The sequence below is a fragment of the Ursus americanus genome, chromosome 18 (assembly GCF_024610735.1).
Source record: "Ursus americanus isolate L20-20 chromosome 18, mUrsAme1.1.p, whole genome shotgun sequence".
Lineage (NCBI taxonomy): Eukaryota > Metazoa > Chordata > Mammalia > Carnivora > Ursidae > Ursus > Ursus americanus.
In genome coordinates, this window is record NC_142144.1 from 33,936,150 (window position 1) to 33,952,747 (window position 16,598).

General features: G+C 49.8%; 1 protein-coding gene across 2 annotated transcripts in view; it reads left to right on the forward strand.

The window, feature by feature from the left end:
- Window positions 1-16,598, forward strand: part of PAX5 (paired box 5) — a 184,292-nt gene that overhangs the window by 62,719 nt on the left and 104,975 nt on the right. For both annotated transcript variants that reach the window (XM_087869558.1, XM_087869559.1), the window contains exon 6: window positions 1,229-1,404. In XM_087869558.1, coding sequence (XP_087725684.1) covers window positions 1,229-1,404 — 176 coding nt within the window. The remainder of the gene's footprint in view (window positions 1-1,228; window positions 1,405-16,598) is intronic.

Consider the following 16,598-nt stretch of genomic DNA (forward strand, 5'->3'; position numbering starts at 1 on the left):
CCTCCGGGAAAGGAAGGATGAGCGCTCTCAATGTCTCTCGTGGTGCCTTCCAGAGCTCTTTTGGCGATATATACACAAAATGCACAAAAAGTCCTATTTTCTTCCTTTTCCTTACACAGAAGGTTATACGTTATCCATGCTGTGCCGTACCTGGTTTATTTTTCATATGACAGCGTACCCCGAAGATCTTTCCATATCGGCGCACAGCGGCAGTCCTCGCTCCTTCGCACAGCCGCCCGGTGCTCCACCGTGCGAGCACACCATCACTTATTAAGCCAGCCCCCCCAAATAAATTCTTGCGTTGTTTCCAGTCTTTTGCTACTAGAACTTTGTACCTAGATCACATCCCGTATGTGTGAGGCCAGTGGTAAAGCACATAGTTTTAGAGGGGCAGCTGCTCTATTTATCAAAGGGGATGTGCGTTTGTGATTTGGATAGATTTCGTCAAATTGTCTGTCATGGCTGTGTGACCTGTGGGCTCCCACCAGGATTGTGTGCAGGCTGTTTCCCTACAGCTGTCCTGCCACAGCGCTTTACTGACTGGTCATGTGGTGTGGGGGCAAATGTCCTGGGTGAGGGCATCAGCTCTGGGACGAAACCGTACCTGCAAGGGCTGGGGAGCTTCAGTGCAGAAGAGGCAGTGGCCCCTGGTGATTGAGACTCCCGCTCAAGGGGCGCCGGGGCGGCTCAGTCGGTTAAGCATCCAGCTCTTGATTTCGGCTCAGGTCATGATCTCAGGGTTGTGGGATTGGGCGGTGAGTAGGGTTCCACACTGAGCAGGAGGTCTGCTGCTCCTTCTTCCTTTGCTGCCCCCCCCATACGCCCTCTTGCTCTCTCTCTCAAATAAATAAAAAAATCTTTAAAAAAAGACTCCCAGTCAACCTGAGCTCCAATCCTCAGGCAAATTACCTGATCTCTCAGGCCTCAATTTTCTCATCTGCAAAATGGGGGAAACATTATCAACCTCAGGGTCATTGTGAGTTTCAGAAGAGATGATGCCTGTAAAAAAGGGTTTGGCCATGGTGCCTGGCAAGTGGCTCTGGGAGGCTGGCTGCGCTGAGTGGCTGAGGAGCCCCTTGTCTGAGTCCCCTTGTGCTTCCTCTCCGTCAGGGGAGGAGCTGGGCTTGGGCGTTTCTCAGGCCCTCTTCGCAATCTCACTGTCCGACCTGCCTTCCTTCAGCAACTCGTGTAACCTGCACCCCCCCTTCGTCTCTCCTGCTCATCACAGGTATTCAGGATTCTCCAGTGCCCAACGGTCACTCACTGCCGGGCAGAGATTTCCTCCGGAAGCAGATGCGGGGAGACCTGTTCACGCAGCAGCAGCTGGAGGTGCTGGACCGCGTGTTTGAGAGGCAGCACTACTCGGACATCTTCACCACCACCGAGCCCATCAAGCCCGAGCAGGTACGACGCCCCACTCACTGCCTGCCAGCCCCCTAGCTGGACTCAGGCTTGGCTTGCCCCCCACAAGGCGTTTGGCGGGGTGTGGGCGAGGATGCCAGGTTCTATCCCGAGGCCGGCTTCTCGTTGTTCTCGGCCAAACCTGGGTAGTTGCAGCCTCCCACAGGGTCAGGAGGACTTGTCTGGGGTTCTGGCAGCTTCTTGCCTTGGTGCCTCTGTCTCCCGGGCCAGCCTGGTGGGGTGGGGGCGGGGGCGGTGGCATGACTGGTTGGGCTGCTCTGCCATTGCTGCATGGTGTCCTTTCCTCAGGCTCTTTGCACGGGGAGGGGTGGTGTCATGATTTCAGGGCCACTCGAGTTGGTCTTGGGTCATTAGCCTGTCAGTCAGGGTGAAGATGGAAATACGGCCATATGCCACGTTATGAAGGTGCTAGTGTGTGCCCCACTGTCAGCCCACCTGTCAGGTCCCTCTGGCATGCTTTTAGAGTCTGGAAATGAAGAAGGGTGTCACTGGACAAACTCCCAGCTGGGTCATTTGCAAGAAGGGAGGAAAGTAGGAGGATGACCCCTGCTAACCCTGCACAGAGATGCAGTCACTGCCTTGGCTACGGGGCCAGAAAGGCTCTGCCCCGTGAGAGGCTTCTGGGGCCCGGATAAGGTCCCTCAAGTACCAGATCCAGCTCAGGACGCTTTTTCCTGATGCCCAGTCTGGGCTGGTTACCTGGCAGGCACAGGCAGCTCAGATACAGTTCCTGCCTGCAGAGAGCACCCAGCTGTGGGCACGTCCGAGAAACCTGGCTAGCTGCTACGGGCGGGGGAGACTGGCCCCGCCGAGCTTCCTCTACGTGCTCATTAGATGGCACTTGTGAATTTTTCCCACAGAACCATTCCAAACCATGTAGGCTGCCTGCACGAGCTCCCGTGGTGAGGAAAGATGCCAGACGGGATGTTGAGTAGTGAGGAGGGAGCAAAGCCTCAAGGGCCACCATCCTATGACAGTCTGGCTCTCTGAACAGCTCCCGTGAGGGCTTTCACAGACCATCTAGCCACTTTGTTTTCAGATGGGGAAACTGAGGCCCAGAGAAGCAGAGAGACTTGCCTGACACCACACAGCCAGTCATGTATTCACTGAACAAACATTGAGGAGTGTCACCTATGTGCAAAGCGTGGAGCCAGGCACTAGGTACTTTAGTGAACAAGACAGGCTTGCATCTGTCCTCAGGGAGCCTGCAGGTGTGTGGAAGAACCACTGTCAGTAAGAATAACCCAAAGCGTCACAGATTACAGATGTCTTGGGTGCTGAGGTGGGGACGTCTGAGGTTCTCTGAAAGACTAAAGCAGAGGCTGAGCCAGCCTGGAGGCCACAATGGCCCCCTGGGGGAAATGTGTTCGTGCTGAGCCCCAAGGTGTAGGGCAGAGCCAGGAGAAGGGACATCGGGAAGGGGTGTGCCTAACAGAAGGAATAGCAGATGTGTGGCCTGGAGGTAAGAGGGGGCATAGCAGGAGTGAGGAATGGAAGAGAGCCAAGAGAGCCAGTGTGGCTGGGCTTCAGGGCACAAGGGTGTGGGGAGAAGTGACGCTGGGGAGATGGGCCAGGTCTTGTAGACCATGGTTAAGACTTTGGTCTCTCTCCTACAAGTGAAGTGTCCTCTGGGAACGAGGGGGTCCTACGTGTTGGACAGAGCTGGTCGCACCGGCTCTGGATCTTGAACTTTCAGGAGAACAGTCTGTTTGCATCACAGCCTCTCCCACTGCTCAGAGCCCTTCTGAGAGATGGCCAGAGTCACATTCCATCTGACGCAGCAGGAGAAAGAAAAGGAGACTTCTTGGATGAGGCCTACCTTTCCCTCCAGAGCCGGGAGAACATTTATTTTCCAACCATTGATGAGGTCACGTGATTTTAGAGCTAGCAGAGATTGCAGAGACAAGCTTTCAGCCCCCTCATCTTTTAGAGGCCCCGAGAGGGGACAGGGTGTGTCCAAGGTCACACAGTGAGTGAATGGTGAAGAGTGAGGTTCAGGCCTCTACACTCAGCCTGGCCTCTACTGCATGAAGCCTTGGGTGCCTGTATGAAGCTCCTGTACATTTAATGTAGACATTCAGTGTAAGAGACTGGGTTTCCCTGTGTTGCATGTGATTCTCATGGAAGCTCAGGTCTGCGTCATATTTCACTTAACTTAGAATGCCCGGGAAATCTGGGCAGAGACTGTAGGGCTTCATAATTGGGAGTCCAGAAGCCATCCATGTATTTACTCACTTGCTCAGACATTTATATGCTCATTTATCCAACATATTTCTTGCATGCTGGCTATGAGGCTGGCACAGTGCCAGGCACCCAGGGGGTGCAGGGATGAGTCAGGCATCAGCTCTGTCTGCCCACAGTCTCCCAGGGGCAATATGACATGGGTTCAGAACCTGCAAGGTGAGGGAGAAGGTTCTGTGGGCCCTGATGAGTGAGGAGGTTGCCTCAGTTGGGAGCAGAGGAGCGAGATGTTACAGAGGAGGCAATGTTGGGGGACAGGTCTGATAGGCTCATGTAGAGATGGGGCCCAGCAGGGAGGAGCCCTGCATTACACACCCCGCCAGGGCCCTGTTCCTAGCAGTCTGGTTGTGCAGTGTCCTTCAGAACGGCGCGGACATGACCGCGGGCCTGTGTCTGTGTGGGCTCCAAGGCGGGGTGTGCAGGCGAATGTGTGGCGGGGTAATGACTGACTCAGAGCTTTCTGGTTAATCTGCTTCACCTCCCCGTAATGTGCCGTAATGAGGAGAGATGGAAGGTGAGGCCGCGGGGCTGCCAGGCACACACACAGGCACTGGACTATGAATGACATACCCTCGCTCCCGGTTCCCAGTCACTGGACAAATGACAGCCAAAGCAAGGGGCCACAGCCCAGGAAGGGGTGCGTGTCAAGGGTACGAGCTCCTTGAGCCCCCTCATGCCCACTCTCTGCCTGGCCTTGTGAGCCCCAGTGCAGCATGGCCTGGTGGTGGCACCCAGAAGGGGGCCTGGATCTCTGGCAGCCAAGGGGCACATCTCCGCTCTATGTGAGCAGATCCGGGTCTCCACGATCTAGTGGCCTTGGTGGGGTCCCGCTGTTGGTTTCACTGAGCGGCCTGTGGAGAAGGAAGAACTTTTCCTGGCCTTGGGGTTGAGGGAGTTTGACTTGAGTCCACCCGAGTCCCGGCTCTGCCCTGTCGGGCGGGATGCTTTTTCTCTGGACCTCAGTTTCCATACCTGTGGCAGCAGCACCTGTGAATTTGCACACCAACAGCTGCACAACTGTGGTCTTCCTCACTCACGCATGCGTGGTATGGTTTGCAAGGGACTTTTATGTCCATTCTCTCCTCCTTCGGCTCTCGATTTAAGTGCCCACTAAACAGTGTGGGTAAGATTATTGGGCTCCGTTTTACAGATTGGTACATTTTCCCCCCCAGATTGTTTACCCCACGTTCAGCCTGGGGAGTTTCCAGGACTTGTGGAGGCCGCAGAGCTGGGATTTGATTTTGGGGTCTTCTGTCCTCATCTTGTGCTGAATGGTTGCATGGGCCTCCTTGTCCCCGAAAGATTCTAGGAGCGTTTTCTAACTGGCTGGTTCTCAGAACTGGCCTTTTGCGGCCAGAGTCTGTCTGTTATTCCAGAATCCTCAGAGTTTCGCCATGGGCTTGGGTGGTCCAATCCCCCTGAATTACCCAGCGCACCCACTTGTGGGAAGAACATTCGTCTTCGAGGCCAGCTGGGCGTCCTGCCAGTCACGCCCACCCCCACCTTGACGCTCCTCCCACCAAGATCGGCCCTGGTGGGTAGGCCAGGCTTCTGGCTTTTGTGTGGAAACTTAGTAAACCCTGGGCCCTGGGTGTCATGCATTCCCACTTCTGGAGCAATGAAACGCTTCCTTTTCAAAGCGGTTATTGAGAAAGCAGTTCTGTTTTCCCTACATGTGGAGGGAGTAAACATCACCCGGAAGGAGAGCAGGAAACAAAAAGAAAAGAAAAAAAGCTGGTGGCGTGCGTGTTCGTTTCAGTGAAACTGGCGGTGACGCTGTGGCCGCGGGAGCCGCTCCGTCCTCCGGCCTCGGCAGGAAGGCTGAGGCGAGCACAGCCTGCTGTATTTACTCTCGGCAGACTATTAACCAACACCAGGCTATTAATCTGGCTTTTGAGCCTTCACTAAAGCCCATAAAAGCTCACAGTTGTCAAATGGAGTTCATTTTAATTTCCTTTCAATCACAGTAAATTATTCAGGTGATAAATCAGCTGGAGCAGCCTCCTGGCTGTAATAGAAACCCTAATTCCTGGCTAATTATCCAGCCCATTGCTGCCAACAGATCAATACGGGCGCAAAATGGAACCGGCCCAGGGCCCTCCCTCCCATCGGGCCAGAGACAGAAAGACAGCTGGGGAAGGGGACGTGCTGCTGACCTCCCGGGAAGTTCAAAGGTCATGGGGGGTTAAACCGGGAGAAGGCTTGTCCCTTGTCTAAAGGAGAAAGCCACCAGAAATGCCTCCTGCTTGCTTGTGCTGCTGTGCCCTCCGCATGGTGGGACTTCTCCAGGCTGGTGGGCCTGGGCCGGGCACGGCCTCTTCCTGTGCGTGTCCTACTCCTGGAAAGGGGTTTGTGTTTTTGAGCGTCATTGAGCTTGGTCAACGGGGATGGTCTGCAGTCCTACCTGAGTCAGAAACAGGGCTGGGATGGTGGGGAGAAAGATGAGGTGCAGGGCATGTTGCTGGCTTCAGGGAGCTCACTTTCCTCTGTAGTGAGTCCGGGCCCACCAGAAGGAGGTGGGAGTGAGGAGACAAGTATGCTGGGCTGAGGAAGGGGGAAGGCTTCCTGGAGGAGGTGCCATTCGTGCTGTATCTTGAAGGATGGGCAGAATCCAGATCTGTGGAGATGGTGGAGCTGGCTGGAGGGGGCATTCTAGGGGAGGAACTGTGTGGGCAAAGGTATGGCAGGGGACTGTGAGCCGATCTGGGCGGTTGGGATGTACGAGGAATGAAAGGCAGTCAGGGATAATGGGGCTGGAGAAGTAGGAGGTGAGCCAGACCCCAGAGGAATGTGGAGGTGAGGAAGTCTGGCTTTGCTTTTGGGGGTAGTGTATCCCGAAGAGCCCTGCGTCTGTGGCCTGGACCACTGTGCTCACCTGGAAGCTACCGTCACGGGGCCTCCTGCCTTTTGCCCTGCCCATGTTGCTCCTGTTAGATTTCTCTTCTGGAAGCCCATCCTCACTTAGGAGCCCCTCATGGTTTCTCGCACTGGAGACCCCAGCCCCAGCCCTTCATTCCCATCATGACCCTTCACCACCACCCCACGTCCCTCTGCTGGCCCCCAGGATGCTCTGGCTGTGGCCAGGCCTGACCTCTCACTGCCCCTTGTGGGCTGGGCTCCTCCTCCGTGTGAGGGGGCCGCGGACCGCGGGCTGGTGTGTGTGTGCACGCGCGTGTGTGTGCCTGAGCGCGTGAATAGCGGGGATGGCCGCGAGCACGCAGGGCGGCAGGTACTGCAATTACTATGACTTTCTTAATGTTGTTCTCACTCCAAGGGCCTGCTCACCGTTTCCCTTTGGTCTGTTTCTAAATCTCCCCTGGCCAGGCCACCAGGAGTCCTGCTGGCCCTGGGAGGCCTTCAGTGACCCACTTCAGTCCGCGTGGACTTGCTTCGTGTGTAAGTTCGTGAAAGCATCAGGTTCTGATCATTACCGTAGTGATTGCTGCAGCGACGGTGTATTCATCGTTCCCCCCGTGCTGGCTCTGTTCCGAGAGCACCTTCCTTGCCCCATCTCATTACAAAGTCAGAGCGGCGCTACTTCCCCGTTGTGCAGGTGGGATGGCTGAGGCTTAGGGAGGTTAGCGGTGGATCGGCCAAGATTGCAAGCCAGATCCCTGGCTCCAGGGTCCGAGCTGCCAGCCACCAGGGCTGTCCCAGGTGCAGCCCAGCCTGGCTGCCCACTGATTCGTACAGGTGACCAGTTTCCTGGGAACACACCTGGGGGTTCAGTGTACTCATCCTGGGGGGCAAGCACGAGTTAGAAAGCGGTGGGGCTGCCACAGAACCCAGTGTGGCTTTTGGAAGGAGGAGCAGAAGTCTGAGGGCGGTGACTCTGCTGTTCCAGTGTTCTAGACCTGCTTCTGCTCGGCTCTCCCCGGTCCTCCCCTCCCAAGGCTGTGCTCAGGGCCAGCTCCTCCTTTGCAGATGAAGTAGAGAGTGTTTAGAAGAGACCCTTGGAAATTCTTTCCCAGGAGAGGGATGACTGGAGAAGTTAGGGCTATTTGGTCGAAGAAGGGAAGACTTGGGGATGTGAGCAGGGAAGGAGGTAGGATAAGAGAACTTTCTAATAGCCGAAGCTTTCTAACCAGCGGTGTGGGACTCCTTGTGAAGTAGCGAGCTTCCTGTCACCAGAGGCATGTAAGTAGAATCTATCCTTATTCATATGTGCTGTATTAGAAGTTTAAGGATCCACTGAGGACTTGACTAGCTAAATGTCAAGGCTCTTCCAACGTGAAAGAATAATTCTAAGGGTAAGAAGAGCAAGAGGGCTCTGGTGGGAGGAGGGAAAGGAAGAGGGGAGGCAACAAAAGGAGACCTTTAACGCTGCAGGGTGGAAGGGACACTCAAGGGAAATGCCCCCCAGGGACTTTCACCAGGGCTGGCCAGCCTGGGTCACAGGGGCCGTGGCCCTGAGCACAAGAGGCTGGAGCTGCCACATCTCGGGAGGCTGGCGATGACCCCAGCTCCCCTCATGCACAGAGCAGGGTGGGGGCTCTTGGTGAAGAAGCCAGGGCCAGAAGTCTGGGTGGTGAGGCCGCTGCCAGCCTCGCTGCCCACGCACGGTCCTGGGCCTCCTCTGCCTCAGGGAAGGAGGGTGAAGAGGAGGATGAAACAGACCCGCGTCCTGCCCACACGTGCCAGAGCTTGCGGGGGGGCTGGCGCGTGACGTGTAACTTAATAAAGGAATCGCTAATTGAAAACCCCCACAGCCGCTTACGTGGGACTGTCGCTCACCATGGCTCTGGGAAGTAGAGGATGTCTGCAGTCCGATCTTCATGGGGCAGATAAGGAAACCGAGGCAGAGCGAGACTACGTAACGCGTCCTGATGAAGTAACTCAGCCATATTCTCCGCTCCCTGCTGTTTACGGGTGAAGACAGTCGTCTGGAGTCCGTGCCCTTTCCTCTGCGTGGCAGACACTTCCTGATTGATTGGGTGGTTTCACTCAGCAGGGTGTTTATTGGGCACCTTCCCTGTGCCAGGGACTGTGCTAAGTGCTGGGACACAGCAGCAACAAGGACAAACGTGCTCCCCAGAATGTACCCTACAGCAAAGGAGACAGATGTGGACAAAATGATTACATCGGTAAAAATAGGGTGTCATTACGAAGCATCACAGAGTGTGATGGGTGCTTGGAAGAGAAAGACCAAAGGGTGAAGAGTGGGACCTCATCTAGATGGGGGGGTCAGGGAATGTCTCTCTGAGGAGGCATCTTTGAGCTCAAGAAGGGGAAGTGTGGTGGGAATAGTGTTCTGTGCAGAGAGAACAGCCTATGCAAAGGCTTGAGGCTGGAAAGAGTGTGGTCCAGTAACCAAAAATGCCCCGTGGGGCTGGTAAGCATGGACGGCAGAAAGTGGCGTGTGGTGCAGGGGTGGGGTGGTGGGCGCCAGATAGGGACTAGGGCCAGGCCTTGAATTTTGTCTTGAGAGCAAGGAGAAGCCTCTGCAAGATTGCAATCCAGAGACTGTCAGGACCCAGTCCAATACAGGTTTGATTATTCTGCGGCAATGGGGAGTCTTGAAGGGTCGGGGGACCTGGAGGCTGTTGCCAAGGTCCAGACCCTGTCGCTGTACCCCTGGAGGTCACTGTATCCCTGGAGACAGTTGTCAGCCCTGTGTGGGGTGGGCCTGCTCTCCCGTCTGGACTCTAGACCAGAAATTGTGGCCTGTGATGCACGGCTTCTCTCCCCTCCTTTCTGCTTCTCTGTGTCCCCCCGCCTACTCTTAAGGCCCCCAGCTCTGCAGCCAGGCCCCCAGGTTACTAGAGTTGAGCTCAGATTTGATTCTGAGCTTTCTGATGGTCCAAAGTGGGAAGCCGTCCGTTGTGAGCTTCTCATCGTCCACCAGGGGGAAAACAGGACAATTCCCCAAAGGAGGCCACGCTTTTTCTGACAGAGTGGAAAGGAAATTGTCACAGGGGTTGCAGTGGGGGGCCCTGTGGAGGCCCTGGGCTCAGTCCTCCGCAACACGTGCAGAAGAGCCACAGCCAGTTTCACAAGGCTCCGTCCTCCGGGGCGGTGTGATGCCCACGTGCTTGGCAGTGCATTTCTGCAGGGGCTCGCCTGCCCTCACCACAGGGCTTGAGAAGGCAGCCTTGCTGATAGCCCAAGTTAAACCGAGAAAAATCGCAGACGGTCTAGGGCAGCATTCCTAGATTTTCCAGTCTGATGCTCGGAAGTTGTGCTACTATCTTGGGGCTTGGTGACTTCCTGCCGCCCACGGGTACCTCAGGGAAAATGCCCTACCAGAGGGTTTGGTTCTATAAGAATGTACCTCAGAGGGACACTTGGATGGCTCAGTTGGTTAAGCGTCTGCCTTCAGCTCAGGTCATGATCCCGGAGTCCTGGCACTGAGTCCCACATCGGGCTCCCTGCTCTGCAAGGAGCTTGCGTCTCCCTCTCCCTCTACTGCTCCCCCTGCTTGTGCTCTCTCGCTCTCTCTGTCAAATAAATAAATAAAATATTAAAAAAAAAAAAAAAAGGAACGTACCTCAACATCAACTCAACTCTTGATGAGGAGGAGAAGTTAGTAGTTTTGCATTTGACTTCTCTGATGGGGGCTTGGTGTGCAGGAACTTAGGGACGTTGAAGGAAGGAAGAGGCATATGTTTTAGAGATTAAAGACGCAACGGCTTACCCGCACAGTTGCAGATGGACGGGATGGAACTGAGAGGGCATGGCTGGGCCTTCTCATGGGAAGCAGGCACTCTCTGACCTAGTTGTACCTGGAAGCCTGATGCCAGAGGAAGACTTTTTTTTTTTCAAGATTTATTATTAGAGAGAGAGAGAGAGCATGAGTGGGAGAGGCAGAGGGAGAAGGAGAGAGAATCTGAAGCGTACTTAGAGCTGAGCGCGGAGCCCGACGTGGGGCTCGATCTCACGACCCTGACTTCACGACCTGAGCCAAAACCTAGAGTCAGAAGCTTAAGCGACTGTGCCATGCAGGCGCCCCCGGAGGAAGACTTCTGACCCTAAGGCGTGGTGGAGGTAACCCGATGAATGTCCTGGGCTTTGACCAGTCTAATGAGTGACTCTTCCCATGGAAGGAGCCATAAGAGTGGAGAGGGTGGTGGCAGCAAGGAGAAGAACAGGAATTCTCTTCCCAGTTCTTCCCAGCATGTGGAGAGGGGGTAGAAACCCCTTCCCGAACACTGAGATGCAAGCAAGATTTAACTTGGTTGTCATCTTGCCTTCGGAATGAGGTAATAGCAAGGACTGTGCTGGAATTCTTGCTCCCTAGATCTCCAGAGGAGTTGGGTGCCTCTAGACCAGCCATATTTCCCTTATCCTTCTGTTGTCATCATCTCAAAGTGACCCAAAGGTGAAACTACAGGGATGCTGGGGCCTCAACCTTTCTGACTTACTGTACTCCTTAGAGTCTTGCCTAGGATGCCCATTTCTTCCTGAACAGCTTTTAAAATATTTTCTGAACAATGGAATTTTCTGAGTGTTCTTTCTCTTCCTGCGAGTCAAGCAGCAGAGTGGCTTCCCAAGAAAAACCATTGTCCCTGTTTTGCAAGATCAAGGAATGTTTGAGGGAACACTGAGCAAGGTTGCCATAGTGTGAAAGCATGGGACGGGCCCCTGGGCTTGCGTGACGCCTCTTGGGCTACTCACTTCTCTCTGGGTCCTGGTTTCTGCACTTGAGGTGGGGGATTAGACTGGGTCATCCTTGAGATCCATTCCAGCTCTAACACTCTGTGTTGAGGAAAAAAACACATTGGAAATCCATCTTTTATTTTTCTTTTTTAAAGATTTTATTTATTTATTTGACAGAGATAGAGACAGCCAGTGAGAGAGGGAACACAAGCAGGGGGAGTGGGAGAGGAAGAAGCAGGCTCATAGCGGAGGAGCCTGATGTGGGGCTCGATCCCATAACGTCGGGATCACGCCCTGAGCCGAAGGCAGATGCTTAACTGCTGTGCCACCCAGGCGCCCCACCATCTCTTATTTTTATTTTGACTTGTTTAGTTTTTCTTCTTGTCCGTTCCACTCTTTTAGATGACAAGCAAACTCTGTGTATGTGGAGTTTAAAGATTACAAGCAAATTGTCAAAGAGCTGCCTGCACCTTGCTCGGATGTTCTTTCATTCATGTATTCATTCATTCATCCAGGAAATCTTTACAGATATGCCATGTCAGTGACACTGACCACCTGTGCTGTGCCGGTGGCATAAAGTAACAGCAAGAGATGCAGCAAAGGTACTGTGTGGAAATTGACTTTGGGGTAGAGATATTGCCCCCTACCCAAGGCTAGGCAATATTGGCAATAAAAAAAAAGACAAACAACAGACTATTCCACTCCTAGAGCTTGTTTGTGTTGACAGTGCACTTAAAGTTTGGCTTAAGGAATTTGACTATTTACAAAGCTCTTAAGAAAATCGAACTTTACTGTTTTGTAAATTACAAAAAAAAAAACAAAACAAAAAACAAAAAACCAAAACAAAACCCACATAGATTTCTGGTTCTGATAACAAGGTCTCAGTTATTACAGGCACCCCTTTCTCCTCCAACAATAGAAATACTGGATCAAATATAGCAACAAAATATTTTTGATATATATCAGGTTGAATTAGAGATAGGGAAATCCTTGGGAGCTGGAAATTAGGAAGGAGCTCAGAGCCAGAACTTTAAGTGTGTGAGCAAATGTCCCAGGGGCCCAGGGTACTTACCAGTTCTGGAGATAGTTTCTAGTGAACAGGGGCTGGGAGCGTTGATGCTGGTGCTGAGATCGAAGATATGGCCTTAAACCTGTGTGATGTGGGAGTTGGAACTGAAACTTCTGCAAAAAACTTGAAACCTGGAAGGGTGGCACTTTCCCATAATGAGCAATAGGCACATTTTGCCTCCAGGCTGACGAAAGCCCTAGAAATTTTGATTCTGCATGGGACTCGGAGCAGAAGTTTCCCATGGGAGATTAAAATCTCAAGCCTATGCCACATACAAGTATGTGGCATATATATAAAGTATCTCACTTTATATTATTCCCAAGAAACTCAAGAAGAGAAATTAATATAAAAACTGGGCTTCTATCAGTGAAATCCTCGAGATGCCTAACAGAAGCATATGAAAAACCCTCTCCCAGATCCTTCCACAATCTAGTCTGTATAATGTGTCTGCAGAAGAAACAATAACCACTGAAGATGACCTCACAATTTAAAAAGTTGCAAACCACACAAGGAAATGAGGAGGAAATGGAGATGTAACCAGAATTAGTACTGCAAGATCCTAAAATAACAGACAATCTGAAGGAAACTATAAAATGTCTACAGAGACGAAGAAGGGACTGGAAACACTACAAAAGGATAAGGCACCATGAAAAAGGAATACTCAGATTAGAAAAAGAACCAAAGACATTTTCTGGAAATAAAAATTTTATTAGTCATCAAAATTTAAACTTGAATTCATGGATTAAATACCAGATAAGACCCAGATGAGTACAAAATTAGAGATTTGGGGGACAGAGCTGAGGAAAGTGCTGGGAATGCAGTATAGAAGTCTAAGGAGTTGGGAAGTAGGGAAGAGAGGGTTACATGGAACGCCTAGGTGGGGCTCAGTTGGTTAAGCATCTAACTCTTGATTTTGGCTCAGGTCATGATCTCAGGATTGTGAGATCGAGCCCCATATCAGATTCCATGCTGAGTGCAGAGTCCGCTTGAGATTCTCTTTCCCCCTCTCCCTGTGCCCCTCCTCCCCATGCTCTCTGTGTCAAATGAATAAGTCTTGAAAAAAAAAAAAAGAAAGAAAGAAAGAGAGGGTAACAGATAAAGCAGAGTTTCATGAGAAGGTCCAACATGTATCTAAGAGTTGCTCTGGAAAAATAAATAGGAAAAAATAGAGGTGAAGCAATATTTGAAGAAATTATGGCCAAAGAGTATATGGAATAGAACTTTCACAAGACATGTGTCAGTAGATTGAAGAAACATACTAAATTCCAAGCAAGTTAAATAAAAATAAACGTACGTCTAGGCAAAGCAGTCGTGAAATTGAAGAACATCAGCGCCAAAGAGAAAGTTATAAAAGCAACCAGAGAGAAAGTATAACTTTCAGATTGACACAACACTTCTTTTTCAGCATCGGTAGGAATCAGAAGATAGAAGATCTGTAAGTGTTAAGAGATAATAACAGTTGATCTGCATTCAGATAAATGATCATTTAACAGCGAAGGCAAATAGACACTTTCAGACAAATACACGGAAGGTTTACCCCTCACAGACTCTTGCTGAACTGCTGAAGGATGTACTTCAGGAAAAAGGCCGCGAGAGACCTCCAGTTTTAGCTCGCGCATACGAAGAGCGTGGAAGTCGTTACAACAACAGATAAAGCGGAAAACTAAAACCTTTTTAACTTTAAATTTTTTTCCTAATTGTGGTAAAAAACATGTAATGTAGAAATTACCCTCTTAGACATATTGAAGTGTACGTTTCAATAGTGTGAAGCAGATAAAATGGAATCCTAGAACATATTTAATTAAACCCAGAGAAAGAAGAAAAAGGGAAGGGAATGAAACAAAGAACAAGTTCAATGAATAGGAAACAATTACAAACATAGTAAATATTAATCCAGCTAGAACAATGCTTGCTTTATATGTGAATGGTCTAAATATACCCATGAAAAGACAGAGATTGTCAGAGTGGATGGAAAAAACACACAAGACCAAACTATATGTTGCCTACAGGAAGAATATGAAACACAGAAGGAAGGGATGGGATTTAAGGAGCAATGGTAACCAAACACCTCGATAAACAAAGGATAATCTAAATTACTGATGGTAGAAATAATGACTAATTTTGGTGTGTTTAAAAACCAATAGAAAAACGTACAATAATAATATGTAATAGTGGGAGTGAGCTGATCCAAATTAAAAACTCTAAGATCCTTGTATTACTCAGGAGGAGGATAGATATATTGATAAGCTTTGGATTTGGTTGTGTCAACGATGGAGATGAGCACATGAAGGTAATCACTCCAGTCATGGTAACGGAATGTTTAAGTTCCAAATCAGCTGAGGCAAAAAGAGATACGCAGAATACTCAGTGGATCCAAAAGAAGACAGGAGAGAAGAAGAAAGAAGAAAAAAGCATGGTAAATTAAAAATACAAAATTGGTAGATAATAAAAATAAATACAAACATTTGATTAGTCTCAATAAATACAAATAGATTGAATTTGTCAGATAATACAGAAGATATGAGAAATAACCAAAACCCAGAAATATGCTGTTTATAGGAATGAACCTAAAACAAAATAGTACTCAAAGACTGCAAATAAGGAGATAGGAAAACACAGACCAGGCAAATACTAACCAAATCAAACGTGATAGGGCGTTAACACTTTCAGATGAAATGAACTTTCAGGCCCAAAGGATCTGCAGAGACAAAGAGGATCGAGGAGCATCCATAGGAAGATACAGCAATCCTGAAACTATATGTCCTTAGCAAGAGAGTCTCAAAATTTTTAAAGCAAAAAATGTCAAAGAACTGATTTTTAAAAATCCCATAATATATTTTAGGGACTTTAACATACCCCTCTTCCTAATGGATACGTCAAGCTGACGAAAAATTGGTTTGCATATTTATAAGCTCTGTACAACATAATATGTTTGATCAAGTAGACATAGAAAAGGGCAACAATTAACGACTACACGTACTTTTCAAACACATGTGGAAGGAACACTTACAGAGATTGACTTTGTGCTAGTTGTGAAAGCAAATCTCAACAATACCAAAAATTTGCATCATAGACCATGTTCTTTGATCAGAGTGTGCTAACATTGAAAATTAATAGTCCAAACAAATCATAGCCTCCAATCTTCTGTATGTTTGAAAAAAAGAAAATCAACTTTTTAAAAATATATATTTTATTTATTTATTTGACAGAGAGAGAGAGACAGCCAGCGAGAGAGGGAACACAAGCAGGGGGAGTGGGAGAGGAAGAAGCAGGCTTCTAGCGGAGGAGCCTGATGTGGGGCTCGATCCCGTAACGCCGGGATCACGCCCTGAGCCGAACGCAGACGCTTAACGACTGAGCCACCCAGGCGCCCCAGAAAATCAACTTTCTAAAAAAAAACTTTCATGGGTCAAAAAAGGAATCTTAACAGAAATGATGAAATATTAGAACTGAACAACCAAAAAAACCCGACCCCCCCCCAAATAACAATGTTGCATATCAAAACTTGTGCAGTGAAGCTAACGTGGTACTTAGAGGGAAATGCATAGCTTTAAATGCAGTTTGTTTTTAAAAAGATAAAACGAGCTAAGCATTCACGTCAAGCAGTTACAAAAAGAGTAGCAAATTCCAATAAGGCAAAGAAGAGGTAGCACATACGTTTGCGAAAAATTCAAACAGGACAGAATCATACAAAAAAAAAAAACCTGGAAGGTTCTCTTCCTGCTGCTCCCCTAATCTGTGTCTCCTTAGAGAGCCGACGTTGACTAATGAAAGAAGAATTTCTAGACATGTATGTTCTAAAAATAGCAGTGGATGACTAGTTACAGCGATAGCAGGGAGTGGACAGGCCCGGGATAGGAAGGAATCTGTGGTTTCATAAATAATAACTCCATAGTTATATGAGTGATATTTCAGAAAATTGAAGCGAGAGGACATGAAGATAAACAGAAGCACTGGTGAGAAAGATATAGGGGTTTTCGTTGTCTGTGAATTCTGTCATGTGGCTGCCAGCGAAAGCAGAATCCAGACTGCTTTCTTTTGTGTTGATCAGACCACACCTGTGGTGTAGGACTCCAGGTGGGTGCCTTACCTTGGGAAGGATGGCAACTAATTGGAACATGACCAGAGGGGTGACCGGGTGGGGGAAGGGACTAGACCTAAGATCTAGCATTTATAAAGCCCTTAGTATGTGCCAGGGACTGTGCGGAACTCTGTGTAGCTCCTTACCTACTCTCTCCCTGCTCTACGAAGGAGGTGGTGTACAATTGTT